Here is a 13,473-nt window from a genome sequence, read left to right on the forward strand (position 1 = left end):
CGTTACCTGTGGGCAGTACCGGAGGAACTACAATGCTGGGTCAGCCACGGGGGACCCCAGATGATGGATTGGATGGTGGAGATGGTGAAGCGATACACCGTGGTAGAGGATCTACATGGACCTGCCAAGTACCAATGGCCCATGTCAGCCCAGTGAGGAAAACCACCTGCCAACCCTGGAACCAGCATTCAGGAGAGTCTGGCAGTGGATGACTCAGCACCTCAAAACGTGCTGTGTTGGTGGTGTCACGCCAGGGGCCATATTCAGGCCTACTGTCCCCTATGGGAGGAACCTATGGAGTGTGGAGTCACGCGGCAAATGTCCTTCTATGCGCAGTAGAATGGCAAGAACTAGAGGAACAAAATTACATTATTGTTTCTCCCGTGATGCAGGACAATATGAGACAGCACACTCATGAAAATAATATTGAACATGCCGATCCTGATGATGATGTACTATTTGTAAATTACCTACAAAGCAAGGAGTCCCCTGAGGGGGGGACCGCCTACTGTACAGGTCATGGTTGCGCAGGATGTAGAGGAACCACGGACAAGTTATGTCCAAGGTGAATGAAGGAGAGGATTCCTCTAGACCAGCACATCCTGATCTGGAGGTATCCAGGGGTGCATATGGTGCTGCCAAAATGCAGGACCCCACTTTATTGTATGCCAGAGAACAGGTCACGGTGATAAATGGAGGATATCCATGGGCCCCAGATGCGATCAAATCACTGTGGGTTGCCTCGCTGTTCATAGGTAGTCTTATAAAGTGGTAAGGCTTGGTGTAAGCGACCCCCTGTTACTGCGCATGCGCCAAGCGCGCTTTCCCGTTCCATTGAGAAACACGCTCTTCCACGCATGCGCGTGTGCCATGGACCAGCCGCACAAAAGCACGCCAAACGGCGCACAGGAAGTGACACATCACCCTAATCATTTCCTCTATATAAACCAAACCAGAGCACGACCATATTGTTGGATTATGTTCAGCTCTCCTGTGTATCCTGTGAATTCCTTCCTGATTTGTTGTGACCCGGATTTGTCTTGGTCTTTCTTGCCTGCTGCCTGCCACCGACCTCGGATTTGTTTACTGGACTTTGCCTCTGCCTCACCCCTGTGTACCGTTCCCGCCCAATTGGTTTTGACCTTGGCTCGTTGACTTGGATATTGAATTGTGCCTTGGAAAATCAAGCCCCTGGAATTCAGCTTGCACGGTGTTATCACCACTGGCACCCGTGCCACTCGCTGTCTACTTGGACTCTGTCCCCAACCTCAGAGTCCTCGGGACTCCTCACACATTCAGTCTCTAACCAGGTACGTGACACTTGGTCAACCAAACGCTTCCAGCAACTCAGGAAGGGAACCCCAGGGCTACCCCATACTAGAAGGATTTTCTGGCATAAAACAAGATTAGCCGGAAAAGAGTTTGAGCCCCAGAATCCAGCATTAGCTCACTAAAGAGACCAAAAAGGCAAAATGAGGGGGTTATATATGTTGGGCCAACCCAGGCCAGTCTCCATAAAAGAAGTAGGGACCAAAAGGAGTGCAAACAAACTTCTTAAAGCACAGTGGAGTGGGCCGGAGACCTAATGTACATAAAAGGTAAGGGGTATAATAGTCCTGATAAAATAACTTCATTTGCAGTATTCTATCCCTGGAGGTTATCACAAAAGACATATACACATCTTCGAAATCACACCAATCATCCAGGAGGAGGGTCTGCCACTTTTGTTTTCGTTTATCAAATCTGGAATATCTAGGGGCCATAAGTTCTGCATAATAGGTCAACACCAACTAAGAGGAGATATCTCTACTTAACATCTTCTCTAGGGGGGACTGAACTGGTATAAAATAAGTCGACCCAAATTGGGCTCGTATTGCATGAAGCAATTCAAAATATGTCAAAAAAGTGGATGGAGAGAGCTGCTCCTCTCTGAGTTGCGAGAAATTAAGCATTGCCCCATTCCTAAACAACTGAGAGAGGGATTTGACTCCCTCTGAGGACCAGAAGGCAGCCGATGGCAGATGCTGCAGCTCTGGGAAGGAAGGATTACCCTGTAAAGGTGATAAGGGGGAGTGGGATCATGTAGCCACAGGTAACCAATTAATTACATACTAAACGATACGAATGATCACAAAAATAATAGCAGTACCTGAATGTAAGTCAGAGCCCCCTCTATAAATAACATTTTGAAGAGATACAAAGGAAGTAAGTATGGCAGTATCAGCTGCTGTGCAGGTGTTTCCCACCTGAGGCAGCAGCCAATCATGATTCATAGAAATTAGGAAACGCCTGACCCGCTTAGGAATGCGGAAGCTGTAACACCACCAGAGCCACTTGTGTATGTCCCTCTCATATAAATGTAATAGTAATAGAATTCAATTTCGAAAAATATCTTTGTGGAATATAGCATAGAGAGTTAACCATAATGTACAAAAGTTTAGGCAAAAAAAAATCATCTTAATTATATTGACCCTACACATAATATCTAAGGGTAAATCTTGCCATTGTTTCTTCTTCAATTGAAGGGAGTCAAAACTGGGGACTAAATTATTCTCAATATAAGAGGAGAGGGGGAGTTGAAGCTTGACACCCAAATAGTTAAATTTGTGAGCCACTCGCAATGTGGACTTAGGATAGACATGAGACATGGACATGGACAGGAGATGGGTATTAGCTTCTAAGGGAAAAAGAACAGACTTGTCCCAATTAACTTTAACCAGTTGAGATCCGCGGTGTTAAACCCCCTTCCCATCCAGGCCATTTTTCAGTATTCAGCGCTGCGGTACTTTAACTGACATTTATTCCGTCATGCAGCGCTAAATAGTGCCCTGTCTCTAGTAATTTAAGCAGATGAGCCAGGGAGCCATTAGGGTCAGATAAGTTAATCCGTGTATCATCAGCATACAAGGAGATACACTCCTCCAGGCCCTGTACTGAAAGACCATACAATGAAGTGGATTACCTTATCGGGGCTGCCAGTGGTTCAATCGCCAGAGCAAACATGATAGGTGAGAGGGGGCAGCCCTATCTAGTCCCACTTAATATACAAAAGCGAGTAGTTATATCCTTGTTGACCCGTAATCTAGCCACCATGGAGTTCTAAAGAATCTTAACCCATTGTATCATATGGGGACCAAACCCATAAATATGCAACACCTTTAACAGATACGGCCATTCAATGCTGTCAAAAGCCTTATGCGTGTCTAGGGAGATCATGGCCCTACCCTCCACTGTGGGATGGGAGAACTGAGGGTTAGTAAATAGTCTATGGATATTCATGCTGGTTGAGCGGCCCGTCATAAAACCACCTGATCACTGTTTATCAGGGACAAGATGTGCTTATTAATATGCATAGCGAGAATAAAATATTTGTTAAAAAAAAATATATGCATAGCGAGGAGCTTAGCTAAAATCTTGGCATCAACATTGATCAGGGAGATAGGACGATAGGAATGTATTAGGGTCTTTACTGAGCTTCAAAAAATCAAAACTACAAGGACCTCACGCATAGATGGGGGGCATATGCCAATGTCAAATGCCTCATTATGAACAGCCAGCCTTTATAAAAGGACAAAAAGGCCTCCAGGATGTCCTGTGAAGCAGTGACAACACATCCTGAGGAGGAAACAATGTGGGACATGGAAGTAGGGTTATATCCTGGTCTTGTAAAGTATCCCAGAAGCTTGCCCACTTTATTACCAAATTCAAACAATGTCAGGATCCAGAGCACCCCCAGGTGGTGCTGTAGCCAGGTCCTGCAGTTCCTGTGCTCGCCTGCGGGTGTCTCCAGCAGCCAGGGACTGTAAGGAACCTGCAGCTCCAGTACTCCCCTGTGGGTGTGCCCCAGCTGTAGCTGATCATCCCATCACCTGGTGCTTCCTGGGAGGGTATTTAGGCCCTACCTGCAGTCAGGAAGCTGGCTCAGTATTGCGTCGCCTGCACTTGACTGATTCCCATACACCTGAACCCTGCTTCCTATCTGCAGACCTGTCACCGACCCGGCTTGTTACCCGACCACTCTCTTGGATCCTGTTCCTGTACCGTGCTGCTGCCCTCCTGTTAACGACCCGGCTTGTACCTGACCACTCTTCTTTTATCCTGAGGCCTGCCATATATCTGCAGGCCTGTTACCCCTCCTTGTTGCTTCCCCCTGGCTGTAGGTGTGTATTTGTCCCGGTGGGTTTTTTACTTCACTGCTAAACCTGTGGGGGGTTGAGGGGGTTTGTAGTTTTGTTGTTGTGTAGCAAATAAACTGTGTGCATAGAACCCTATCCTGTGTGGGCATATTAATTTGGTCATCCTGTGTGGTTACCTGCATGTGGTGTGAGGATGCCTGTGCATGGTACCCTGACAAACAATGAGTATACAACATTTTCTTCCTGGTACCTTCCAAGAGGGATACATCTTAAATCATCCATTTTTTCTCCATCCAATCTTGATATGCTATGGTAGAAGGGTCAGAAACACAGGCAGCTTCAGCCTCACCCACAGTTTTTTCCAGGGCCATCGTAGATTCCTCCTTAAGTCTGCGGGCAGCACCAGGGTCGTTCATAAATGACCCCCTTAGCATGGGTTTGAAGGCTTCCCACTTAAGGGAGGAGGAAGGCACAAAGGCATTATCAGTCCAATAGTGTCCAATAGCCCGTGTGCAAGCATCTGCCACCGATGAGTCGGAAAGCCATGCAAAATTCATTCTCCACACACGGGTGGAAAAGGAATTGCCCCAGCAGAGTTCAAACAGAAGAGGAGCGTGATCTGAGATTCCCCTTGGAAGGTAGTAGGGATGTTCAGATACCAGTGCCGATACTTGGCATTTTCATGAGAACTACCAGGGTTGCAGCTGTGACGGCCCTAGCGCTCCACCACTGTCCTGAAATCATTAGTCTATATTGCAATTGTGCATAAAATCTGTGCTTTTGGTGTTTCCTTTCAATATAATGTGTCAGCAGCAGTGAAAACAAGTGAATCCTAAAGTCACTCTCTAAAATCTCAAGACAAAGTCACTGCGTTAAAAAAACTTACAACTTATACATAAACAATAAAGTGCCTACCCAGCAAGCTGAAAGGAGATATTGACTACAAAGGAGGTTGCCATCAGCTGTCTTGGGAGAATGGCTCGCTAAGGATTGTAATCTGAGTGCAGTTTGACCATTTAATAGTGGTCAAAGAAGTCTGGTGAGTGTATTGATTGCACAGAAACACTAAGGATATCACACTAAGAAATGCCTTTTTGGAATGTCGAACAATTGCACTTTATATATTGCTGACATAACCTCTTAAAGAGACTTTTTTTTGTTCTCTTGTAAAGGTTCCCATACACTGCACGATTCTCGTGCGAGAATAGCGGGAAATACCGCGATCGTACGAGAATCGTGCAGTGTATGGAAGTTTCTAATGTACGGTTCTCACGACTTTTGTATATCAAGCATGGTGGAAAACCAGCCGAGAATCGTACGATTTTCGGCTGATTTTTAACATGATTGAGAGATCACTGCCGAACGGGCCGGTGTGCGTAGTCAGCATTGCAGTAATCGGAAAAAAGATGGGCAGATCGTACGTTTTTTAAATTACTTTACAACCCTCGCAAGAAAAAAGTCTTGCGAGGGTTGTAAAGTGTATGGGCACCTTTATAGAGACCAATTTGTGGAGTTGCACATGTGATCTGTATCACAACACATTGCACATGCAGTTTTAAGATTGTATTGAAATTAAGTATAGGGGAGGTCACATATTGTGTTGTGACAATCACTAGGCACTGTATTGTTTATGTATAAGTTGTACGTTTTTTTAGCGCAGTGACTTTGTCTTGACATTAGTCTGTATTGTTTTAGAAAAACTGTCACATGACAATAAACAAAAATGTATAAGTACTTGTATCTGAGTACTTGGACAAGCATCAGTACTTGTATGTGTGTGTATATGTATATTGTTGATATTAATGCTCTGTATTGCAATCCACTGTTCATATGATCCCCTGTGCAATTTATATTGATTTTCATTGTTAAGTAAAGTAGAAATTGCACATCACCACTGGTCTGATCATTTGGCTGATACTGTTACAGAACACTTGGTAGTATTGCTTCTGACCTGAAGAAGAGAGGTTCACTCTCGAAAGCCTGTCTTTTATATATTTTGTTAGTCCGATAAGAAAGGTATCATTGCACACTGCAATACTACGTTTTTTTTTTACATCTTGTCTACTGAAATGTAAATAAACACACCAGAAAAATCCTTTAATTGAAAACAAAAAAGAGTCAATTTTTGACTATTCCTTTAGCAAAAAAATGGCTCCATCAATGTAATCCAGCGTCAATCAGGATGAACGACACGCGCCGACTCGCAGAAATAAAAAAAGTCCCACCGCATGAATACCCGACGTCACAACGACCCGTCCTTATGCGACGAAGACTCGCTGCAAAATGACTTCTCTGGCCAGACTGTAAACAAATGGGCGGAGCGAGATGTGATATCACTTGTCCTTCCATTTAAGGGCCATTAGTTCATCATTTTGCAGACTCGCTGACTCCCCCATTTTTAGCTTCCCGTTGACAAGACTTTGTGGAAATCATTTGCTAATTGGGGCGCATTGTACCACAGGCTGGGTTTTGTTTGAGATAGAAGTGTTTGAACAGTGGGACACTTGAATACAATTTGTCCACACAGAGGTGGTGTCCCTGATGGAATAGTGGTGACAAAAGGTCCCAGACTATCCTTCTGCTGCTTCCAATATAGGATGGGTATCCAGTTGGCACCAGCTGGCTATCTCTCCCTTTGTAAACACGGAAATCATATATGTATAACCTGTGGCCCTCTCTCACAGTTTGTACAATTTCACCTCCTACCTCGCAGGTTTGCCAGGGAGATAGTGTTTGATGTTAAGTCTGCCAGTAAAGTGAATGAGGAACTTGTCAATACAGATTTTTTTGGGGGATTGTACACTTAGTTTGAGACTGGTACTTGTGCTGACAGCAGAAATCAGAACACTGGTACTGGTGGTAATCAGGACACTGGTACTGGTGGTAATCAGGACACCCTGTACTGGTGCTGACACTTTAATGTTAGGAAGGCTGTGTGCTACTTTGTTACATTTAAACTAGGCTTGCCACCTGTCCGAATTCACCCGGATAGTCTGGGTTTTGAGTTCTTTATGTGCTGTTTCCGTGTTTCAGGCAAGCTGAAACCAGGACAAAAGATAGCACAATATCAGGTGAACAGGGGCATCCACAGGGTCCTGGTGTTCCTGCTCGTTTGCAGCCTTGCTTCGTGCACGGTACGGGTGCAGACCTTTGCTGTGACTGGGCTCTGACGGTTAACACAACATACTCTCTGTATCTCTCTCTCTCTCTCTCTCTCTCTCTCTCTCTCTCCTAAATGTATACACTGAGAACCAGGATTGGGGGGAGGGGGGTGCAGGAGGAACCAGTGTGAGTGTTCTTTTATTTTTCAGATTGCCCTGAATGTCCATTTTGCAAAGAAAATACATGGATCCCAGCAAACAATTTGTGCCTTGGCCCATTCACCAAGTTCTGCAGTGTATGGCCTTAAATTAGGCACAGAGGATGTCATTGCTCACTATCTCCCCTGGCTGTCTCTCCCCTCCCTCCTGACTGTCTCTCCTCGCTCTCTCTCCTGACTGTCTCTCATGGCTGTCTCTCCTCGCTCTCTCTCTCTCATGACTGTCTTTCCTCACTGTCTCTCCTTGCTCTCTCTCCTGGCTATCTCTCCTCGCTCTCACCTGAATATTCTCCAAAAAAGATTTGACACACGGTGCTAGAGTGTTCAGGTTTCTCTTGAAGAAAAGGTGGCAATCCTATCTTCCTTTCCTCTCACAGCCTAACTGTGTGTGAGAGGAAAGGAAGAGACAGGCTGCAAACCGCAGCCATTGTTTACATTTGTGATCTGCTGTGACCTGTCTGTGAATTGGGATGCGTTGTGACTGGAGGTGCACCAAAATTAAATTTTGAAATAGAAACTAAAAAAATATGTCAGGCCGAAACCGAAACTCATTTTTTTAGGGGAGGAGAGAAACTAGAGATGCACCGCAATTTCGTCCAAAAGATGTCACTTTCGGCATTTTGCCCAAAGTGCCATTTTCGACCGGTATGTTACAGCGGATGAAATTTCAGTGCATCCCTAGTTGTGACCAATCACAGCGCGATCACAGGCTTGGGCATACGCATGCAAGAGCACAATTGCAGTTCCTGGAGGAAATACCAATATGTCCTCCTGGAAAAATGCACCAGTGGAACAGCCATTTTAATACAGTGGCCGGACCTCAAGTTATTAAAACACTCATAATTAACTCCGTTACAAAAACTAGAGGCCATAACCTAAAATTGGTGGAAAAAAAATTCCAGCACAAGGTGCGAAGGGGGTTCTTCACAGTAAGATCAGTTATACAGGGGTACGGGTACTCCTAGAATGAGATCCTAATAGGTTGGACTTGATGGACTAATGTCTTTATTCAACCTCAAATACTATGTAACTATGTATGTAACTCAGAGTAGCTTGGAATCTGCACAAAGGCCTTCATTATAATAATGATATTATAATAATATAATGTATAATATAAAGTATGTATAAGCTGCAATTGCTGATGTCTCATAATAAGAATGGCTGGCTTTCACTCTAATCACTATTGCTGCTCTGTAAGGTTTCCTGTAATCCTAACCAAATGCAAACTCTGATATTATTTTCACCTTATTTCCTTTTGTTTTGCATCTTAGTGTTTACTGATCTTCTGCTGCTTCATAGTTACATAGTTACATAGTGTTTGAGGTTGAATAAAGACATTAGTCCATCAAGTCCAACAATGCAGGCATTTTCTATTTATATGCATGCACTTCAGCAATGACTGCAAACAAGATCTAAAGGTTTTTGGGTTTTTTGTTTGAATGAAGATCTAATATTTGCCTTTCCAAATTTGTGAAAAAAAACTATTTTCATGAGTGTACTTACGTATTCACATGACAGTATGTAAAATTATAGTGATTTTGTTCACATATATTTAATACTTACACTGAATTCTAACCTGAACCTTAACACTTAATAGTTTACATTAAAATGCCCCATAAATTCCAGTGTTAGCCCATAGCGCAAATCTGAAGTCCAGGGAGCTAAAAATTACACAACTTAATGCAGCTTAGCATTCATTAGCACATTGATAAATGTATTTTCATAGACCACTGTACATCATAGCTGGGACTAGGAGAGGGAGAAGCAGCACAGGGAGCCAGTCAGCTGTGTTGCAGTGCTTATATGCAAACAAGGAGCCTGCTTATAGGAAGAGAGAGCAGAGTGACAAAGAGATGAGCTCATCAGTCTGCTGCTACTCTAGGGGTGGAACAAACTAGGGAAGAACAAGACCTGTAAGTGTTACTTAACTTCACCAGAGAAAATATGTTTTCGCTTGTTGCATGAATTGCATATGATGCCCTACCTATTACTCTTCACTACTGCAATTGCTTTATGGCTGGGAAATTTACTAAGTTTGGAAGCAGATTGTATCACATTATAAAACGTAATAGTTACTTTGAAACCCAACTGCTTCCTTTTTTTTAAATTGTATAGAGTGGGGAAGGGTTAGAACATCCTATACTCTTCTAGTGACATAAAAGGACAAAAAGGAAAATGTATCCAGCAGGAATACATGCTGCAATTAAAAAAAGAGGTTTTAAGTCTTCCCTACTCCATGCATATCTAAAAAAACAAAAGTTCTGACAGGAGTTGGGTTTCCCTCCTCACCAGGGTAAGGGAGTTTCTGGGGAAGTGTTGCAAGAAAGTCTCCTCAATGGAATGCCTGAGAGATTTAAGAAACCCAGTTGGTAGTTGAGCCTTCAGCATCCATAACTCACACATCAGTTTTGGGCAGACTAGACTGATCATCTATAAAATTTTAACTGGAGTTGGGTTTTCATTTTTCTGCTCTACTTTCTATAAGACCTGCAGGGAGAGGTAGACCTGCCCATAACACCAGCATTTAGATGAGCAGACATGGAAATCTATACAGTGGTCTAATTGCCAAGGTAATTGGCTAAATATAAAACTGTGGGTGATCCAGAGTGAGGATGCCTATCAAACATGACACTTTATTACAACAAGAAATGTGTTTATGTAGAATATTTTATTTACTCCATAAGTTTTTTCTTGGTTCTGTGTATAGGAGGATACTATCCAGTGAAAATAGGAGACCTCTTCAATGGCAGATACCATGTTGTCCGAAAGTTGGGCTGGGGTCACTTCTCTACCGTCTGGCTTTGCTGGGACCTTCAGTAAGTGGATTGTGGTTGCTGTATCAATAGCAGTGATAATATTGCTACTAACAGAAAAGAAACATATCTATTTGACCTATGGCTGAAAGCTGTATTGGTTTTTTTTTCTGTGCAGGCTAGAAAGTACTTCCGATTGATGGCAACACAAATGCTGCCCATTTTGTAGGCAATTTCAAACAATTTTAGATCATTTAAACAAATTTAGATCATGAAACAACTAAGCATAAAAATGTAACCTACCACTAGGGATAGGGTTTGAGTTCAGTCTAATGCATGGTTCAACCTGGTGTTCAAAACTCTAGATGTTCGTTGTGCGGCAAACGAAATGGGCTGTTCCCGCCCTCTCAGTAGCAGTATTACACCCCCTCTTGGCATTTTCCCTATTTTGTTGCATTACCACCTGGAATTAAAATTGATTTTTTGGGGGGGTCTGTATCATTTGATTTACACAACATGCCTACCACTTTGAAGAGGCAAAATATTTTTTATTGCGATAAAAAAAAAATTAACCATGGGTGCTGGATAACTGGGAGTTCACTCTACTTTGAGCCACCTTTTGCAGAAATTACAGCTGCAAGTCTCTTGGGGTATGCCTCTATAAGCTTGGCACATCTAGCCACTGGGATTTTTGCCCATTCTTATGGGTTTTGACTAGGGCATTCGTAGACATATAAATGTTTCCTCTTAAACCACTCGAGTGTTGCTTTAGCAGTAGGCTTAGGGTCATTGTCCTGCTGGAAGGTAAACCTCTGTCCCAGTCCCAAATCTCTGGCAGATTGAAACAGGTTTCCCTCAAGAATTTCCCTGTATTTAGCTCCATCCAGCATTCCTTTAATTCTGACCGGTTTGCCAGTCCCTGCTGATGAAAAACATCCCCACAACATGATGCTGCCACCAACATTCTTCACTGTGGGGTTGTTGATGGTGGTGTTGGTGTTGGTGTTCTCAGGGTGATGAGAGGTCTTGGGTTTGTCCCAGACATAGCGTTTTGCTTAAATGCCGAAAAGCTCAATTTTGGTCTCATCTGACCAGAATACCTGGCAAATGTGTTTGCTTATTTTTTTCTGTAGGCAATGGCTTTTTTTCTGGCCAGTCTTCCATGAAGACCAGCTCTGTGGAGTGTATGGCTTAAACTGGTCCTATGGACAAATACTCCAATCTCCGCTGTGAGCTTTGAAGCTCCCTTAGGGTTATCTTCGGTCTCTTGGTTGCCTCTCTGATTAATGCCCTCCTTGCCTGGTCTGCGGATTTTTGAGGGCGGCCCTCTCTTGGCAGGTCCTTGGTGGTGCCATATTCTTTCCATTTTTTAAAAATAATGGATTTAATGGCGCTCCATGGGATAATCAAAGTTTCAGATTTTTTTTATAACCCAACCCTGATCTGTACTTCTCCACAATTTTGTCCCTGACCTGTTTGGAGAGCTCCTTGGTCTTCATGGTGCTGCTATCTTGTAGGTGCCGAATTCTATCTCCCTCACTTTGGAAGGAATGTGGCCTTCCTAGATTGTTTAGACATTCTCAATTCAATCTCCAGATCTGCTAAGCTGGTCCCTTTGATCAAACCTGATTGTCTAAAGTTTCTCTAGACCTGGAATGGATTAGCCTTAATTATCTTTTACGATAGTCCTGCACTGACTGACTGAGCGCGGCGTTCCATCCAGCCTCTTCTGCACACACACAGAACGCCTCCGGCATTCAGCCCTTCCCGGCTCCACCGTCTTCCCACCCCCGACAGGCTTGTGAGGACAGAGTCCCGCTGCATCGACTCCTCCACAGCATGCCAGCACAATTCCTGCACTTTTAGCCCTCGCCCATTGAGGAAATCCTCCCACCGCGACCCTTCCTCCAAGCATCCGACCCATCAAGGAAACTGGCACTCCGCTTAGGATTCACACCAACACCATTGGAACCAGCGGAATCGTCCCTCACCGATGACTACACATCAATCCAAACCTAATGGTGAGTCACTATATGCCACATTATATTGACACACTACACTGATCTCAACCATATATCCCTTTTTCATTCTGTTTCTTTGAGTAATGGAACCAATTATCAAAATCCTGATAATAACATCTCTGTCAATTGAAAACATTTCCCACATCATCAAACTCAGTCAATTCCAGCACTTTTTTCTCCCACTTTGTTTTTTCTGTATGGTAGTAGCGCTTCTGTCCTCATTTTTCTGTTCCTATTGGCAAATGTCGGACACCCCGGTCCGTACTTAAAAGAAGCTGCACACCTAACATTAAAATCCACACCCACACATCCTTACCCTCGCGTAGCGCTGCATCAGGGGACAACTCTCCTAATTTTTCATTGTCTACACATCTACCCAGTAGGTGGCACCGGTTGTAATTTTGCCCCACAGCAGCTCACGAAGGTTTGCGTCAACCTTAAACCCTCCATCCATGAAATTCAAAACCCCCACCTCTCCTCACCACACCCACCGTCCTAACATACCCTCCCTCTTCTCCATTAACCCCCACCGGGTCCTAACCCATACCAAAGCACATGAAACCGCTATGAGGAAACAGTTTCTCCAACTACAAAACCTGTCCTTTGAAAAAAAATTCCAATGGTGGGACATCAAGTTCCTCCGTAAATACTTGGAACTCAAAATCACCCCTCGGGGGTTACGAATCAAAAAGGATTGTGACATTCTTGACAATGACCTTAGAAAGAAGTGGCAGAGCTCAGCACTAATAAATGGATCGAGCTTATAATTGAACAAAGAGAAAGAAAATTACAACACATAATATCCAAAATTGATGACTTAATAACCAACATCACTAAGGAATTCGGCACCACAAGCCTTTTCGCCAAATGGTCATCCACCTTGACCAAAAACCAAACCCTTAATGGTAAAAACATTTTTTTAGCTAAGTCCAAAAAATTTCAGAGAGACCACACAGACTATGCTGAAGACAGAGTCTTCAATTGGAAAACCACAACACGCAGCCATCCACCATGCCCATTACCTCTCATGTCCCTGCCTCTCCACCCCTCCAGTCATATCACTAGACTTGCCTGGGTTGAATTCACAGCCAAGTACATCCTAGCCCCATCACCCACCCATGTCAACACACCCCACATTGAACCTCTTGTCTCCACCCTCTGTCCCAAACCATCAACACCCACTCCCCCTCCTAACCCATCCCCGGCCACTCAGTCCACAACCCTTGATGAGGCCATCCACCCAG

The 13,473-nt window shown here is 43.9% G+C and overlaps 1 protein-coding gene across 1 annotated transcript in view; it reads left to right on the plus strand.

Moving 5' to 3' along the window:
- The first annotated feature begins 386 nt into the window (after positions 1-386).
- The window catches only part of LOC108802420 (SRSF protein kinase 3-like), a 50,410-nt gene continuing 37,323 nt past the window's right edge, over positions 387-13,473 (plus strand). The window contains exons 1-2 of the mRNA XM_018574277.1: positions 387-516; positions 10,163-10,271. Of these exons, the coding sequence (XP_018429779.1) occupies positions 387-516; positions 10,163-10,271 (239 nt within the window). The remainder of the gene's footprint in view (positions 517-10,162; positions 10,272-13,473) is intronic.

This window comes from Nanorana parkeri, unplaced genomic scaffold (assembly GCF_000935625.1).
Source record: "Nanorana parkeri isolate BGI_ZX_2015 unplaced genomic scaffold, ASM93562v1 scaffold2851, whole genome shotgun sequence".
NCBI lineage: Eukaryota > Metazoa > Chordata > Amphibia > Anura > Dicroglossidae > Nanorana > Nanorana parkeri.